The sequence below is a fragment of the Zophobas morio genome, unplaced genomic scaffold, assembly GCF_036711695.1.
Source record: "Zophobas morio isolate AGI-343-1 ecotype UQ-CSIRO unplaced genomic scaffold, CSIRO_AGI_Zmor_V1 ptg000021l, whole genome shotgun sequence".
Classification (NCBI taxonomy): domain Eukaryota; kingdom Metazoa; phylum Arthropoda; class Insecta; order Coleoptera; family Tenebrionidae; genus Zophobas; species Zophobas morio.
In genome coordinates this window covers 19740023-19754756 of record NW_026972126.1, presented here as the reverse complement: position 1 = coordinate 19754756, position 14734 = coordinate 19740023, and the positions used below count along the sequence as shown (strand labels likewise).

Below are 14734 nucleotides of genomic sequence, written 5' to 3'. Positions count from 1 at the left end.
GAAGAAAAAAGATAAGTCTTATTTATTTCCTATCATCCCATTTTCCGCACCATGTCAGACGTCAAGCTCAAAATCCCGATCTCCGAAGATCAACCCAAACCAAGTAAGAATTCAAAAACGTACCCAAAACTTTCTAATTTTCGAAAAATTAGTAATAGGAGTTCGGTACTACCAGTTCCTACTTATGTTTATCACCCTCATTATCTGCTTCGTGATGCGCACGGTCCTATCAGTGGCTATTATATCAATGACCGCAAAAACACCCCCCGACCCGAGCATACCAGTAAGTACACCACAAACCCAAGTACCGTAGTCAGTACCCACTCTTCTAGACGTACCCGGAATGGGACAACACCGACGTAATCCTGTCGTCGTTCTTTTGGGGCTACATCCTGCCACAAGTTGGTGCAGGCCAACTCAGCGAGTACTTTGGCCCAAAATGGTTCCTGTGTGGTACCATGACCATCGGATCCGTTTTCAATATAGCCATACCACCGATGGCAGCCGCTTTTGGTTCCACAGGAGTAATCATCTGTCGCGTGATTCAAGGTTTAAACCAAGGTTTTCTATATCCTTCGCTCCACAATCTGATAAGTCAGTGGTCACCGATCGCCGAAAGGGCAAGAGTTTCGAATGTTGTGTATGCCGGATCTAGTTTGGGTATAGCTATTGCTATGCCCCTAACTGGGGCAATTGCTGCGTCTGAGCTGGGATGGCCCACAGCGTTCTATGGGATTGGAGGTGCTGGGGTAGCATGGGCTTTGATTTTTGCAATATTTGCAGAAAATTCGCCTACTTGTCACAAAAAAATATCAAAGGAAGAGTTGATGTATATCCAAGAGAACAATGGCGTGAAATATAGTACTACGAAGGTACGACTTTCATAATTTCGTGATTTCTGTGTGTAGCTTAAATATTGTAGAAAGTACCGACACCATGGAGGAGTATTTTGACGTCGCTACCCATGTGGGCTATTTTAATAGCCGCCTGTGCCCAAGCTTGGGGTGGTTTCACTTTACTCACAGAAATACCGAGTTATATGGACGGTATTATGAACTTTGACATAGAATCGGTGAGTACCTTTCAAGCTTCGAATTTTCGGTACTAAATAAATACCATTCCAGAATAGTCTTCTGTCGGCTGTACCATACGTGGGTCAAATTTTCACAGGCATTGCCGTGTCTCCACTAGCCGATAAGCTAATCATAAATCAAGTATTCAGTACCACCACAACGAGAAAAATTTTTAGTGGACTGGGTAGTTTTGTTCCAGCTTTGGCCTTAACGTGGCTCGCTTTTATCGATGGTGCCGAACAAGAACTAGCTTTGGTACTTCTAGTGGTGGCCGTTGCTTGTACATCTTTCGTGGTTTCTGGTTTTCTTATTAATATTATTGACTCTGCACCTAACCACGCTGGTACCATTCTGGGTTTAGTGAATGGTACTTCTAATATTTTTTCTATTTTGGGACCTTTGACTGTGGGTCTGCTTGGCAGTGACAAGGTAATAAGATAATAAAATCATCGTTCATCTAATTGGTGGTACTTTAATCCAGACAGATCCGATTCTGTGGAGGAAAGTATTTCTTTTAGCAGCTGGAATTTACGTTGCTTGTACCGGCTTTTACGTGATTTTTGGCTCGGCTGAGTTGCAACCGTGGAACGACATAGAGGATGAAGCATCTCAAGAAGGTACTAAAGAGGAAAAAAATGGATCTGTTTAGAAAACTTAATAAATATTTATCAAATTTATATCTTGTCTGTTTTATTATTCTTTGTAAGCATGTATTGTATTCATAATATAGGAAACCTACATTTTATCTCAAAAAATTTAAGTAGAGAAATCCACGGCTAATTAGCGTGCAATATTTTAAAGTTCAAATTAGCCTGAAAATCGTTTGTAAAATATGCACTCAAGTTCAAGTTGAAGATAAAGTTGATGATAATAATCGATTTTTCTTTATTGTTTTTGAACATATTTTATTCACGATCTCACGTGTTGTCACTCATGGTGGTACTTGATTCAGGTGTTTGTTGCTGTATGGAATTTACCTGCTCTGTTTTTTTTTTTTCTTATGTTACTATATTTCGTGTAAACATTAAGAAAAATGACCATAAGGAGATAGAATGCAGATAGGTACTACTAAGAACCACTAGAAGCGGCTATTCCATTGTACAAAATCACAGATGTAAACACCAAACTGTTTTCTACTGATATACCAATCAAGTACTCACGAAAAACTTCTGTGGTAAATTGCAAATTAATAGTTTTAATTGTTGTGATTAGATAAGTTCTGTTAGATTTTAGATCTGTAATTGCATGCTGTTTGTGAGGGATATATAAGCAAAAATCAAACAATCATCTGATTAAAACCAACTTGAAAATGTCAATTGATAAACTACCCGGTCCCGCTAGCGATACCAAGTCTAGACTGAGTAAAAATTAAATCAAATTCCAACCTCAAACGGTACTAATTTCCGCAAAATTACAGGAATCGGGATTCGGTACTACCAGTTCGCCTTACTGTTCTTGACTCTTGTCGTTTCCTTCATTCTACGAACGATTCCATCAGTGGCAATAATATCAATGACTGCAAAAACACCCCCGGATGCCAGCGTACCAGTAAGTACCAAAATCACTGTATTCTATTTTAACCCCAAGTTCCTCAGACATACCCCGAATGGGACAACACCGACATAGTACTCTCGTCGTTCTTTTGGGGCTACATTATCCCCCAGATCGGAGCAGGCCAACTAGGCGAACACTTCGGCCCCAAGTGGTTCCTGTTTGGTACCATGGTCATAGGATCAATTTTCAGCATTGCCATCCCACCAATGGCCGCCGCCTTTGGTTCCACAGGAGTAATCGTCTGTCGAGTCATACAAGGTTTAAACCAAGGCTTCCTATATCCCTCAATCCACAACCTACTAAGCCGATGGTCACCGTTTTCGGAACGAGCTAGAGTCTCCAATATCGTCTACTCTGGTGCTAGTATCGGAATTGCGCTTGCTATGCCCATAACTGGTACTATCTCTGAATCGAAACTCGGCTGGCCAATAGCGTTTTACTCAATTGGCGGCTTGGGGGTGGCATGGGCTCTAGTTTTTGCAATATTTGTGGAAAATTCCCCCGCAAGTCATAAAAGAGTAACACAAGAAGAGCTGAGGTACATCCAGGAGAAAAATGCGGTTGAGTATGGTACCACCAAGGTACTTTTGTGTAAATTTGAGTGCGATGTGAATTTTACGTTGTGGTTGCAGAAAGTACCAACACCATGGGTGTCTATAGTGACGTCAATGCCAGTATGGGCGATTTTAGTAGCCGCTTGTGCCCAGTGTCTCGGAGCGTTCACGTTGGTTTCAGAAATGCCGAGTTACTTAAATGGGGTTATGGACTATGATATACGATCGGTGGGTCATTTTAACTAGTGTTTATAATTTATAAAATGGGTGTGTTTCAGAATAGTTTACTGTCGGCGGTACCATACATAGCACACGCGATTGCCGGTGTGTTGGTATCACCACTAGCCGATCAGTTAATTTCGAAGAACATCGTTAGTATTACTAGTGTGAGGAAAATCTTCGGTGCTTTGGCTATGTATGTACCCGGGGCAGCTCTCATATGGCTCGCGTTTGTTGACAGTACCCAGAAAGAACTAGCTATAGTACTGTTAGTGGTAGCTGTTGCGTTCACCGCTTTGGTACTGTGTGGTTTCATGGTCAACATGATCGACGTAGCTCCTAACCATACTGGAACTATTGTTGGTATGGCGTATGGTACTTCCAACGTCTTCTCGCTTTTGGGGCCCATCATAGTTAGTTGGTTTGGTACTGACAAGGTAAAAGTTGTATCTACAATTTAGGGATAAATCTAATTATGTTTTTTGGTGTAGACAGATACGATTTTGTGGAGGAACGTCTATCTCTTAGTTGCTGGGGTATATGTGGCATGTGGTACCTTTTACGCAGTGTTTGCTTCAGCGGAAGTTCAATCGTGGAACGACTTGGAGGAGAAAAGTGGTACCTATTAACTGTATTGTAACATAGAAATTAAGTTATTTTTTCAGATTCGTCTTAAACCAAAGAGTACCTAAGTGATTTGTTTGAATTTCGTAAAATAATGCAAGTTGTGAATCGGGAAAAACACAGAGCAGTAACTAAAAAAATTATTTCATTTCCTTAATTGTTTGTAAGCATTTTTATCAGTGTTGTATCTCAGTCAGTGGAGTTTTTTTTCTATCTTCAATCTTCAGTTTAATTTTTTTGCTACTTTAAACTAGTCTGGAGTATCAATAATCTACATCCAGCTAATGTTTTTCCTTATCTTTGGAGATATCTGCTTCAAAATTACCCATGCAATGACTTCGACATTTTTTTGCCAAGTTGTTGCTATCAGTTGCCTTTTCTTCATTTTGAAACCCATATAAACGTCGAGAAAATATGAAAGTACCAAATCGCCAAGAAGAGCAACTTTTGGCAATTATCTGCGCAAATATTGACCGGCTCTGGTTCTGGTGCTTGATTCAATTTATTCTCCCCATAGACATATCCAGTTAAATATTTATTGTCTTTATTACTTAACGCATGTTAAGATTAATAATGTCATGAGTTGGTACCTTTACTTTCGCTCCGTCTATTTTACGACACTTAGTGTAACCACAACTCCGAAAGCGAAATCTTTATTAGTTTAGGAAATTGCCAAGGTGTTTAATTGTTTGGTTGTTTTAAAAGTAAGTATATCGTTGCTCTGGGTAATTAGCAAGGTGGTTTATTGATTACTTAGCTGTTTTAAAGGTAAGTTATATTGTTTTTAGTAGATTAATAAAACTATAGCTAATAAAGAGTAATTGGTGCAGAAACATTTATTTACTAAAAGTTTTAGAGTTTGTGGTTTGGTAGTTTTTTTTCCGCTGTGTAGAAGTCAGCCTCGGATTTCGATTTGGTTTTTTTGCTTTCTCCGAGCGAGGCCGCTTTTCGATATTTATAAATGTTTTCCTTGAGGTATATACATTACTATTATAATTTAACGCATTCATTCACCTAGCTGTCAATAGCTTTGGAATGAACTGATAGATTTAAAATATATTATTTAACTTCTTCATGTAGGATAGCGCATGACTTCATTATTTAATTAGTCGCGAGCTTCGTTCCCTCTCGGAACTTTCTTCATTTATGAATTATACACCTCTTCCGTCTAAGGGTAAAACTAGTTTTTGACTATATTATGACAATAAATATACGAAATACGTATAAGCATAAATTTTTTAGCCTTGCTTTTCAGTGTTCAGTGCTTTTGTTTCGGACGTCACGACTTGTAAAGGTAAATGACGCTTTCGTGTGGATATTTAAATTAATAACAATTTGACTAACTTTTTTATGTTTAGATAACGGCGAAATTAATTTTTTCGTGTTTGAATATTTAAAACGGTGATAAGTGCAACAAAGATGTTTGAAGTTCATTTGCCTTGGATGCTCTGTAAAAATTGCCATATTTATTGTGGTTTAAAAACGACGACCTTGCAATTTTTGCTGTTTTGTTGCTTGCATTGACTTAGAATTAAAAACAATTTTTTAAATTTTACCTGGACATGACTTCAAACCGGTTTAAGTATCCACTTTGGGGGTTTCACCATCCAATTCCTCAAAAAATTCTTGTCCTTGATTTTCAGATTGGATTTTTTCTACCAACGTAGTCCTGAGAAAGAAATATATAGGTCCAGTGTAATTTATGAATTAAAAAACAACTTTTTCCAAATTTTACCGGCACAACATTTCAAAACGGTTTAAGAATTCACTTTGTGGTTTTCTGCATTCGATTTCTTAAAGTTTTTTAATCCAATGGGCTGATTTTCATGTCGGATACGCTTCCAGTGTACTGTGGAGAAACGAATATATATGGGACGGTTGTCATTTATGAATTAAAAATAGTTTTTCAAATTTTAGCGGGACATAACTTGAAAACGGTTAAGTTTCCCTTTTGTGGTTTTCAGTATTCGATTCCTCGAAAACTTTTAGTCAGACGGCTTGATTTTCAGATTGCTAACTTTACCAATTCAGTCCTGAGAGACAAATATATGGGACAGCTGTCATTTATGAATTAAAAAACATCTTTTCAAATTTTACCGTGACATATCTTCAAAACCGTTTAAGAATCCACTTTGTGGTTTTTAGCATTCGATTCCCCGAAGTTCGTTAGTCCATTGGACTGATTTTCAGGTCGCATGCTCTGCCAGTTTGTGTGGAGAAACGATTATAAAAGGGACGGTTGTCATTTATGAATTAATACAGTTTTTCAAATTTTAACAAAACTTTACTTCAAAACGGTTTAAGTTTCCCCTTTCTGGCTTTCAGTATTTGATTTCTCGGAAATTTATACTCTTGGGGCTTGATTTTCAGACTGGAAAATCTACCAATTTAGTCCCGAGAGACAAATATATGGGACGAACGTCACTTATGAATTCAAAAACCATTTTCCAAATTTCTTCTGTGTGGTTTTCAGAATTCTATTTCTCGAAAATAAATTTTTAGTCCTGCGACTTGATTTTTCATACTGGAAACTCTACCAACCTAGTCCTGAGAAACAAATATATAGGACGAGTGTAATTTATGAATTAAAAAACAACTTTTTTCAAATTTTACCGCAACATAATTTCAAAACGGTTTAAGAATTCACTTTGTGGTTTTCCGCATTCGATTTTTCAAAGTTTCTTAGTCTAATGGCCTGATTTTCAGGTCGGATACGCTTCCAGTTTAGTGTGGAGAAACGAATATATGGGACGGTTGTCATTTATGAATTAAAAATAGTTTTTAAAATTTTAGCGGGACATAATTTGAAAACGGTTAAGCTTCCCTTTTGTGGTTTTCAGTATTCGAAATTTCTAGTCAGGCGGCTTGATTTTCAGATTGCTAACTCTATCAATTCAGTCCTGAGAGACAAATATATGGGCCGGCTGTCATTTATGAATTAAAAAACAACTTTTCAAATTTTACCGTGACATATCTTCAAAACCGTTTAAGAATCCACTTTGTGGTTTTTAGCATTCGACTCCCTGAAGTTTGTTAGTCCATTTGACTGATTTTCAGGCCAGTTTAGTGTGGGGAAACGAATATATATGGGACGGTTGTCATTTATGAATTAAAACAGTTCTCCAAATTTTAGCGTGACATAACTTCAAAACGGTTTAAGTTTCCCTTTTCCGGGTTTCAGTATTCGATTCCTCGAAAATGTCTAGTCCTGTGAGTTGATTTTCAGACTGGAAACTCTACTAACTTAGTCCTGAGAGAGAAATACTTATATGGGACGAGTGTCATTTATGAATTAAAAAACAACTTTTAAAATTTTACCGGAACATAACTTCAGAACGATTTAAGTATCCAGTTTCTGGTTTTCAGCATTCGATTCCTTGAAGTTTTTTAGTCCAACGGATGGATTTTCAGATCACATACTCTGCCACTTTAGTGGAGAAACGCATATTAATGGGACGGTTGTCATTTATGAATTAAAAACAGTTGTTCAAAATTTAGCGGGACATAACTTCAAAACGGTTTAAGTTTCCCTTTTCCCGGTTTCAGTATTCGATTCCTTGAAAATTTTTAGTCCTGTGGTTTGATTTTCAGACTGGAAATTGTACTAACTTAGTCCTGGGAATTAAATACTTATATAGGACGAGTGTCATTTATGAATTAAAAATCAACTTTTCATATTTTATTGGGACATAACTTCAGAAAGGTTTATATCCAGTTTCTGGTTTTCAGTATTCGATTCCTTGAAGTTTTTTTTAGTCCAACGGCCTGATTTTCAGGTCACATACTCTGCCAGTTTAATGGAGAAACGAATATATATGGGACGGTTGTCATTTGTGAATTAAAAACAGTCGTTCAAATTTTTACAGGACATAACTTCAAAACGTTTGAAGTTTCCCTTTTCCGGGTTTCAGTATTCGATTCCTCGAAAATTTTTAGTCATGTGGTTTGATTTTTAGACTAGAAATTATACTAACTTAGTCCTGAGAGACAAATACTTATATGGGACGAGTGTCATTTATGAATTAAAAAACAACTTTTCAAAGTTTATCGGGAGAGAACTTCAGAACGGTTTAAGTATCCAGTTTCTGGTTTTCAGCATTCGATTCCTTGAAGTTTTTTAGTCCAACGGATGGATTTTCAGATCGCATACTCTGCCAGTTTAGTGGAGAAACGCATATTAATGGGACGGTTGTCATTTATGAATTAAAAACAGTTTTTCAAAATTTACCGGGACATAACTTCAAAACGGTTTAAGTTGCTCTTTTCCCGGTTTCAGTATTCGATTCCTTGAAAATTTTTAGTCCTGTGGTTTGATTTTCAGACTGGAAATTGTACTGACTTAGTCCTGAGAGAGAAATACTTATATAGGACGTTTATTTATGAATTAAAAAACAATTTTTCAAATTTCACCGGGACATAACTGCAGAACAGTTTAAGTATCCAGTTTCTGGTTTCCAGCATTCGATTCCTTGAAGTTTTTTAGTCCAACGGCCTGATTTTCAGGTCACGTACTCTGCCAGTTTAGTCGAGAAACGCGAGAAACGAATATATATGGAACGGTTGTCATTTATGAATTAATAAACAATTTTTTAAATTTTAACGGGACATAACTCCAAAACGGTTTTAGTTTCAACGTTGTGATTTTCAGCATTCGATTCCTGGAAAATTTCTAGTCCTGTGGCTTCATTTTCACACAGAAAAATCTACCAATTTAGTCCCGAGAGACAAATATATGAGACGGTGTCATTTGTGAATTCATAAACCACATTTCAAAGTTTACCGGAACATAATTTAAAAACGGTTTACGTATCTACTTTGTGGTTTTCGGCATTCGATTCCTTGAAGTTTTTTATTCCAATAGCCTGAGTTTCAGGTGAGGTACTCTGTCGGTTTAGTGTGCAGAAACAAATATATATGGGACGGTTGTCATTTATGAATTAAAAACAGTTTTTCAAAATTTAGCGGGACATAACTTCAAGACGGTTTAAGTTTCTCCTTTGTATTTCTCACTATTCGATTCCTCAAAAATTTCTAGTTCTGCAGCTTGATCTTCAAACCGGAAGCTCTACAAATTTAGTCTTGAGCGACAGATATATGGGACAGGTGTCATTTATGAATTAAAAAACAATTTTTCAAATTTTGCTACAATATAATTTCAAAATGGTTTAAGTATCCATTTTGTGGTTTTCAGCATTCGAGTCCTCAAAGTGTTTTAGTCCAATATCCTAATTTTTAGATGGGATACTCTGCCAGTTTAGTGGTGAGAAACGAATATATATGGGACGGTTGTCATTTATGAATTAATAAACAATTTTTCAAATTTTAGCGGGACATAACTCCAAAACGGTTTTAGTTTCCTCTTTGTGATTTTCAGCATTCGATTCCTGGAAAATTTCTAGTCCTGTAGCTTCATTTTCACACAGAAAAATCTACCAATTTAGTCCCGAGAGACAAATATATGAGACGGTGTCATTTGTGAATTCAAAAACCACTTTCCAAACTTTACCGGAACATAATTTAAAAACGGTTTACGTATCTATTTTGTGGTTTTTGGCGTTCGATTCCTTGAAGTTTTTTATTCCAATGGCCTGATTTTCAGGTGAGGTACTCTGTCGGTTTAGTGTGGAGAAACAAATATATATGGGACGGTTGTCATTTATGAATTAAAAACAGTTTTTCAAGATTTAGCGGGACACAACTTCAAGACGGTTTAAGTTTCTGTTTTGTGGTTCTCACTATTCGATTCCTAAAAAATTTTATTTCTGCAGCTTCATCTTCAAACCGGAAGCTCTACAAATTTAGTCTTGAGCGACAGATATATGGGACAGGTGTCGTTTATGAATTTAGAATCAATTTTTCAAATTTTGCTGAAAAATAACTTCAAAATGGTTTAAGTATCCATTTTGTGGTTTTTCAGCATTCGAGTCCTCAAAGTGTTTTAGTCCAATATCCTAATTTTTAGATGGGATACTCTGCCAGTTTAGTGTGGAGAAACGAATATATATGGGACGGTTGTCATCTATGAATTAATAAACAACTTTTCAAATTTTAGCGGGACATAACTACAAAACGTTTTTAGTTTCCCCTTTGTGATTTTTAGCATTCGATTCCTCGAAAATTTCTAGTCCTGAGGCTTTATTTTCACACTGAAAAATCTACCAATTTAGTCCCGAGAGACAAATATATGGGACAGTGTCATTTGTGAATTCAAAAACCACTTTTCAAAGTTTACCGGAACATAATTTAAAAACGGTTTACGTATCTACTTTGTGGTTTTCGGCATTCGATTCCTTGAAGTTTTTTATTCCAATGGCCTGAGTTTCAGGTGAGGTACTCTGTCGGTTTAGTGTGCAGAAACAAATATATATGGGACGGTTGTCATTTATGAATTAATAAACAATTTTTCAAATTTTAGCGGGACATAACTCCAAAACGTTTTTAGTTTCCCCTTTGTGATTTTCAGCATTCGATTCCTGGAAAATTTCTAGTCCTGCGGCTTCATTTTCACACTGAAGAATCTACCAATTTAGTCCCGAGAGACCAATATATGGGACGAGTGTAATTTGTGAATTCAAAAACCACTTTCCAAACTTTACCGGAACATAACTTATAAACGGTTTACGTATCCACTTTGTGGTTTTCGGCATTCAATTTCTTGAAGTCTTTTGTTCAAATGGCCTGATTTTCAGGTGAGATAGTCTGTCAGTTTAGTGTGGAGAAACAAATATATATGGGACGGTTGTCATGTAGTTTTTCAATATTTGGCGAGACATAACTTCAAGACGGTTTAAGTTTTTCTTTTGTGGTTTTCAGTATACAATTCCTCGAACATCTCGAACATTTATTGTCCTGCGGCTTGATCTTCAAACCGGAAATTCTACCAATTTAGCCTGAGAGACAACTGTATGGGACTGGTGTCATTTATGAATTAAAAATCAACTTTCCAAATTTTAACGGGACATAACTTCAAAACAGTTTAGGTATCCACTTTGCCGTTTTCAGCATTCGATTCCTCGAAGTTTTTTAGTCCAACGGGCTGATTTTCAAGTCGGATACTATGCCAGTTTAGTATGGAGAAGCGAATATTTATGGGATAGTTGTCAATTATGTATTAAAAAACAATTTTTCAAATTTTATCGGGACATAACTCTAGAATGCCTTGCGATTTTCAGCATTCGATTCTTCGAAGTTTTTTTGTTCCATTGTCTGATTATCAGATACGGGACTCTACTAGTTCAGTGTCGACAAGTGAATATATATGGGACGATTGTCATTTATGAATTAAAAGCAGATTTTCACATTTTAGCGGGATACAAGTTCAAAACGGTTTAAGTTTGATCTTTGTGGTTTTCAGTATTCTATTTCTCGAAAATTTCTAGTCCTACAACTTGATTTTCAGACCGGAAACTTTACCAATTTAGTGCTGAGAGAAAAATATATATGGGACGGGTATCATTTACAATTTGAAAAACAAACTTTTCAAATTTTACCGGGACATAGCTTCGAAACGGTTTAAGTATCCGCTTTATGGTTTTCAACATTCGATTCCCCTAAGTTTTTTGGACTCATGACCTGATTTTCAGGTCGGATGCTCTGCCAGTTTTCGGTTGTCATTTATGGATTAAAAACTATTTTTCAAATTTTGGCGGGACACAACAGATCGGATACTGTACTAGTTGAATGTGGAGAAATGAATACATATGGGACGGGTGTCACACATAAATTAAACAACAATTTTTCAAATTTTACGAGGTCATAACTTCAAAACGGCTTAAGCATCCGCCTTGGGGTTTTCAACATTCGATTCCTCGCAGATTTATAGTCTTATGGCTTGTTCTTCAGCCCGGATAGTGTACTCGTTTAATACTGAAAAACAAATATAAGTATATGGGACGAAAACAATTTACAACAATTTTTAAAATTTAAGCGGGACATAACTCCAGAACGGTTTAAGTATCCGATTTCTGGTTTTGCAGATTCTATTCCTCGAAGTTTTTTTGCGCTACGGTCTGACTTTTAGCTCATATACTTTACCGGTTAATTGCAGACGAACGAATATCCGTGGGACGCCCGTCATTTATGAGTTGAAAAATTTTTTTCAAATTTTAGCAGGACACAACTTCAAAATGGTTTAAATTTTCCGTTTCTGGTTTTCAGCATTCGATTCCTCGAAGTTTTCTAGTCCTACGGCCTGATTTTCAGATCGGATACTCTACCAGTTTCGTATGGAGAAACGAATATATGTTTTTTTAAGCATGATAACGTAGCTCATGAATGGATTTTTGTATCCATTATTGTGGCAAATTTATTTTCTACGGACATGAACAATTTTAGTAAATTATATGTTTGCACTTTTAAAGCAGGAACATCTTTATTAGAAAGAAAATAGCTATAATTTATATTACTGCTAAAATGGTGACGCTAAAATAGCCATTAACCTTGAATTCGTGACACTTTTGGTGGCAATGGTACTCACTCAATTTATGTGCAACATGTATTCAGGGTTGGTTAGTTTATAGACAGTCGCAATCGGTCACTGGAAGTACAGACGTTTTTAATAGTCATTAGTCGTACTAATAATAATAAATAAAACGTGAGTACCTACTTAAAACTGTTTATTTTTTTCTATTTTCCACGAAAAAGTTGAAGGTGACACATAATTATGCTTTATTATTATTGTTTCAGCTGACTCGTATTTAATCGACTAAAAACCACAAAATGCTCACCCTAAACGAAGAGGAAAAATCCAAACTAAGTGCTTACTTTACACTGTGACAACAATGATTTTAAACTGTGCAATTATAGAGAACTGCTTTGGTACCCGCCATCTGCAATTCTTTCTACTATTTATCACCTTGTTGATCGTGAACGGACAACGAACATGTCTTTCGGTGGCCATAATAGCGATGACAGAGAAAATACCACCAGAACCGAGCATAATCGTAAGTACTGTAGCCACTCTGGAACCATCAGAGTACTACCCGATTTTCAGACGTACCCACAGTGGACCAACACCGACACTATCCTTTCGTCGTTCTTCTGGGGCTACCTTGCCACTCAAACAGTCGGTGGCCAACTGGGCGAACACTTTGGCCCTAAGTGGTTCCTAGTTGGTACTACCATTCTAGGTTCAGTGTGCAACGTCCTCATTCCAATTCTGGCACAAAGTTGGGGATCCACAGGAGTCATTATATGTAGGGTAGTTCAAGGTCTGAGTCAAGGGTTCCTTCTCCCTTCCACCCACATTTTGATCAGTCGATGGACCCCACTCTATGAAAGAACCACCGTCACCAACGTGGTATACTCAGGCATGTCTCTAGGTGTAGTGACTTCTATGATGTTCACCGGTGCCATAGCTGAGTCGAAATTAGGGTGGCCACACGCCTTCTACATTTTGGGGTTCGCTGGAATCGCCTGTGGCATCATTTTGGGTTTTTTCGGAGTAAATTCGCCCTCCCTACACAAGAACATCTCCACAGATGAACGAAACTACATCGAAAGCAGCAACTCCGTCAGCCAAAAAGAGAAAGTACCAACACCATGGAGGTCAATCCTCACCTCGCTCCCCGTCTGGGCTATCTTAGTAAGCTCCTGTGGCGAAAACTGGGGTACTTTTACCCTCCTTACCGAAATCCCCAGCTTTTTGAGCAACATAATGAACTTCGACATCAATTCTGTAAGTACCGATGTCGTACTTCCCGTTCTAATTTGTCTAAAATTGTAGAATGGTCACTTGTCGGCGCTCCCCTACTTGGTCACGTTTTTTGTGAGTTTTGTGCCGCCACTCATCGCGGATCGGTTGATTTCGTCCAAAACGCTGTCTATTGGTACCACCCGGAAAATTTTCAATTCGATTGGTATGTTCGTACCAGGTTTGGCTTTGTTTGTTCTGGGTTTTGTTGATGGTACGCAGAAAGTGACAGCCGTGGCGCTTCTGGTGGTGGCCGTTGCCGCTTCTAGTTTTCTGAATGCGGGTGAGTTTGTCAACATGATAGATGTGGCACCCAACCATACTGGTACTATTCTTGGGTTGACCAATGGGAGCGGACAGTTGTTTTCGATTTTGGCGCCATTGACGGTGGGGTTCTTTGGAAACGATAAGGTCGGATTTTAATTGACTGTAGAAAGTAGAAAGAGTGTCTGTATGATTTGTTACAGACTGAGCTTATTCTATGGAGGAAAGTGTTTTGGCTTACCACGGGGATTTATTTTTCTACTGGATTATTCTACGCGATTTTTGCTTCAGGGGAAGTACAAACATGGAACGATTTGGAAAATAATAATAGTGAAAGCAGAAATGAAGACCGAGGGAAGGAAAAAGTGGAAGGTACTCGTGATATTGTAGAATAAAAAAGTTTGAAATTGTGTGCTTTCTTGTTATTTTTTAATACCCGAGTTTACAAACAGTAATCCCGCAAGTACCTAACATTGTTATTATCACAGATAGAGAATTCGTTACAAAATTATGTAAATTTGGATTTCCGTGATTAGATTTTATCTGGACACAAGATACAAAAATCAGAAAGTTATCTTCTGAGATTCGATATTTGGGTACTTAGTGAGAAAGTGTGACTATGTCCGAACCAACAATGTCTCCAGAGGAGCAACATTCTCAACCCGGTAAGTACCATTTTTTTTTTAAACAAACAAAATCGACTCTAGAATGTAACCTTGGGGTACGCGATATTCAATTTGTGCTATTATAAAATA

The 14734-nt window shown here is 37.3% G+C and overlaps 3 protein-coding genes across 5 annotated transcripts; all 3 read left to right on the top strand.

Annotated features, from left to right (window-relative positions):
* The first annotated feature begins 51 nt into the window (after positions 1–51).
* Positions 52–1722, top strand: LOC135131756 (putative inorganic phosphate cotransporter). The gene is made up of 6 exons (XM_064059604.1): positions 52–103; positions 153–283; positions 333–872; positions 923–1072; positions 1125–1502; positions 1555–1722. The coding sequence occupies exons 1-6, from the start codon at positions 52–54 to the stop codon at positions 1720–1722; spliced, it is 1419 nt and encodes a 472-aa protein (XP_063915674.1).
* A 660-nt stretch (positions 1723–2382) lies between these two features.
* LOC135131755 (putative inorganic phosphate cotransporter) lies at positions 2383–4076 on the top strand. Its single transcript, XM_064059603.1, has 7 exons — positions 2383–2434; positions 2491–2621; positions 2669–3208; positions 3260–3409; positions 3460–3837; positions 3892–4018; positions 4066–4076. Exons 1-7 carry the CDS (start codon positions 2383–2385, stop codon positions 4074–4076), a joined length of 1389 nt encoding a protein of 462 aa, XP_063915673.1.
* Positions 4077–4580: 504 nt separating this feature from the next.
* LOC135132183 (putative inorganic phosphate cotransporter) lies at positions 4581–14391 on the top strand. 3 transcript variants are annotated; one of them, XM_064060172.1, is made up of 6 exons: positions 4581–4728; positions 12710–12779; positions 12830–12966; positions 13017–13700; positions 13749–14126; positions 14183–14391. In XM_064060172.1, exons 2-6 carry the CDS (start codon positions 12743–12745, stop codon positions 14372–14374), a joined length of 1428 nt encoding a protein of 475 aa, XP_063916242.1. In that variant the 5' UTR covers positions 4581–4728; positions 12710–12742; the 3' UTR covers positions 14375–14391. The 3 variants fall into 3 exon arrangements, with proteins under 3 accessions (XP_063916242.1, XP_063916244.1, XP_063916243.1); XM_064060174.1 differs by lacking the exon at positions 4581–4728 and adding an exon at positions 4750–4792; XM_064060173.1 differs by lacking the exon at positions 4581–4728 and adding an exon at positions 12472–12617.
* The last annotated feature ends 343 nt before the right edge of the window (positions 14392–14734 follow it).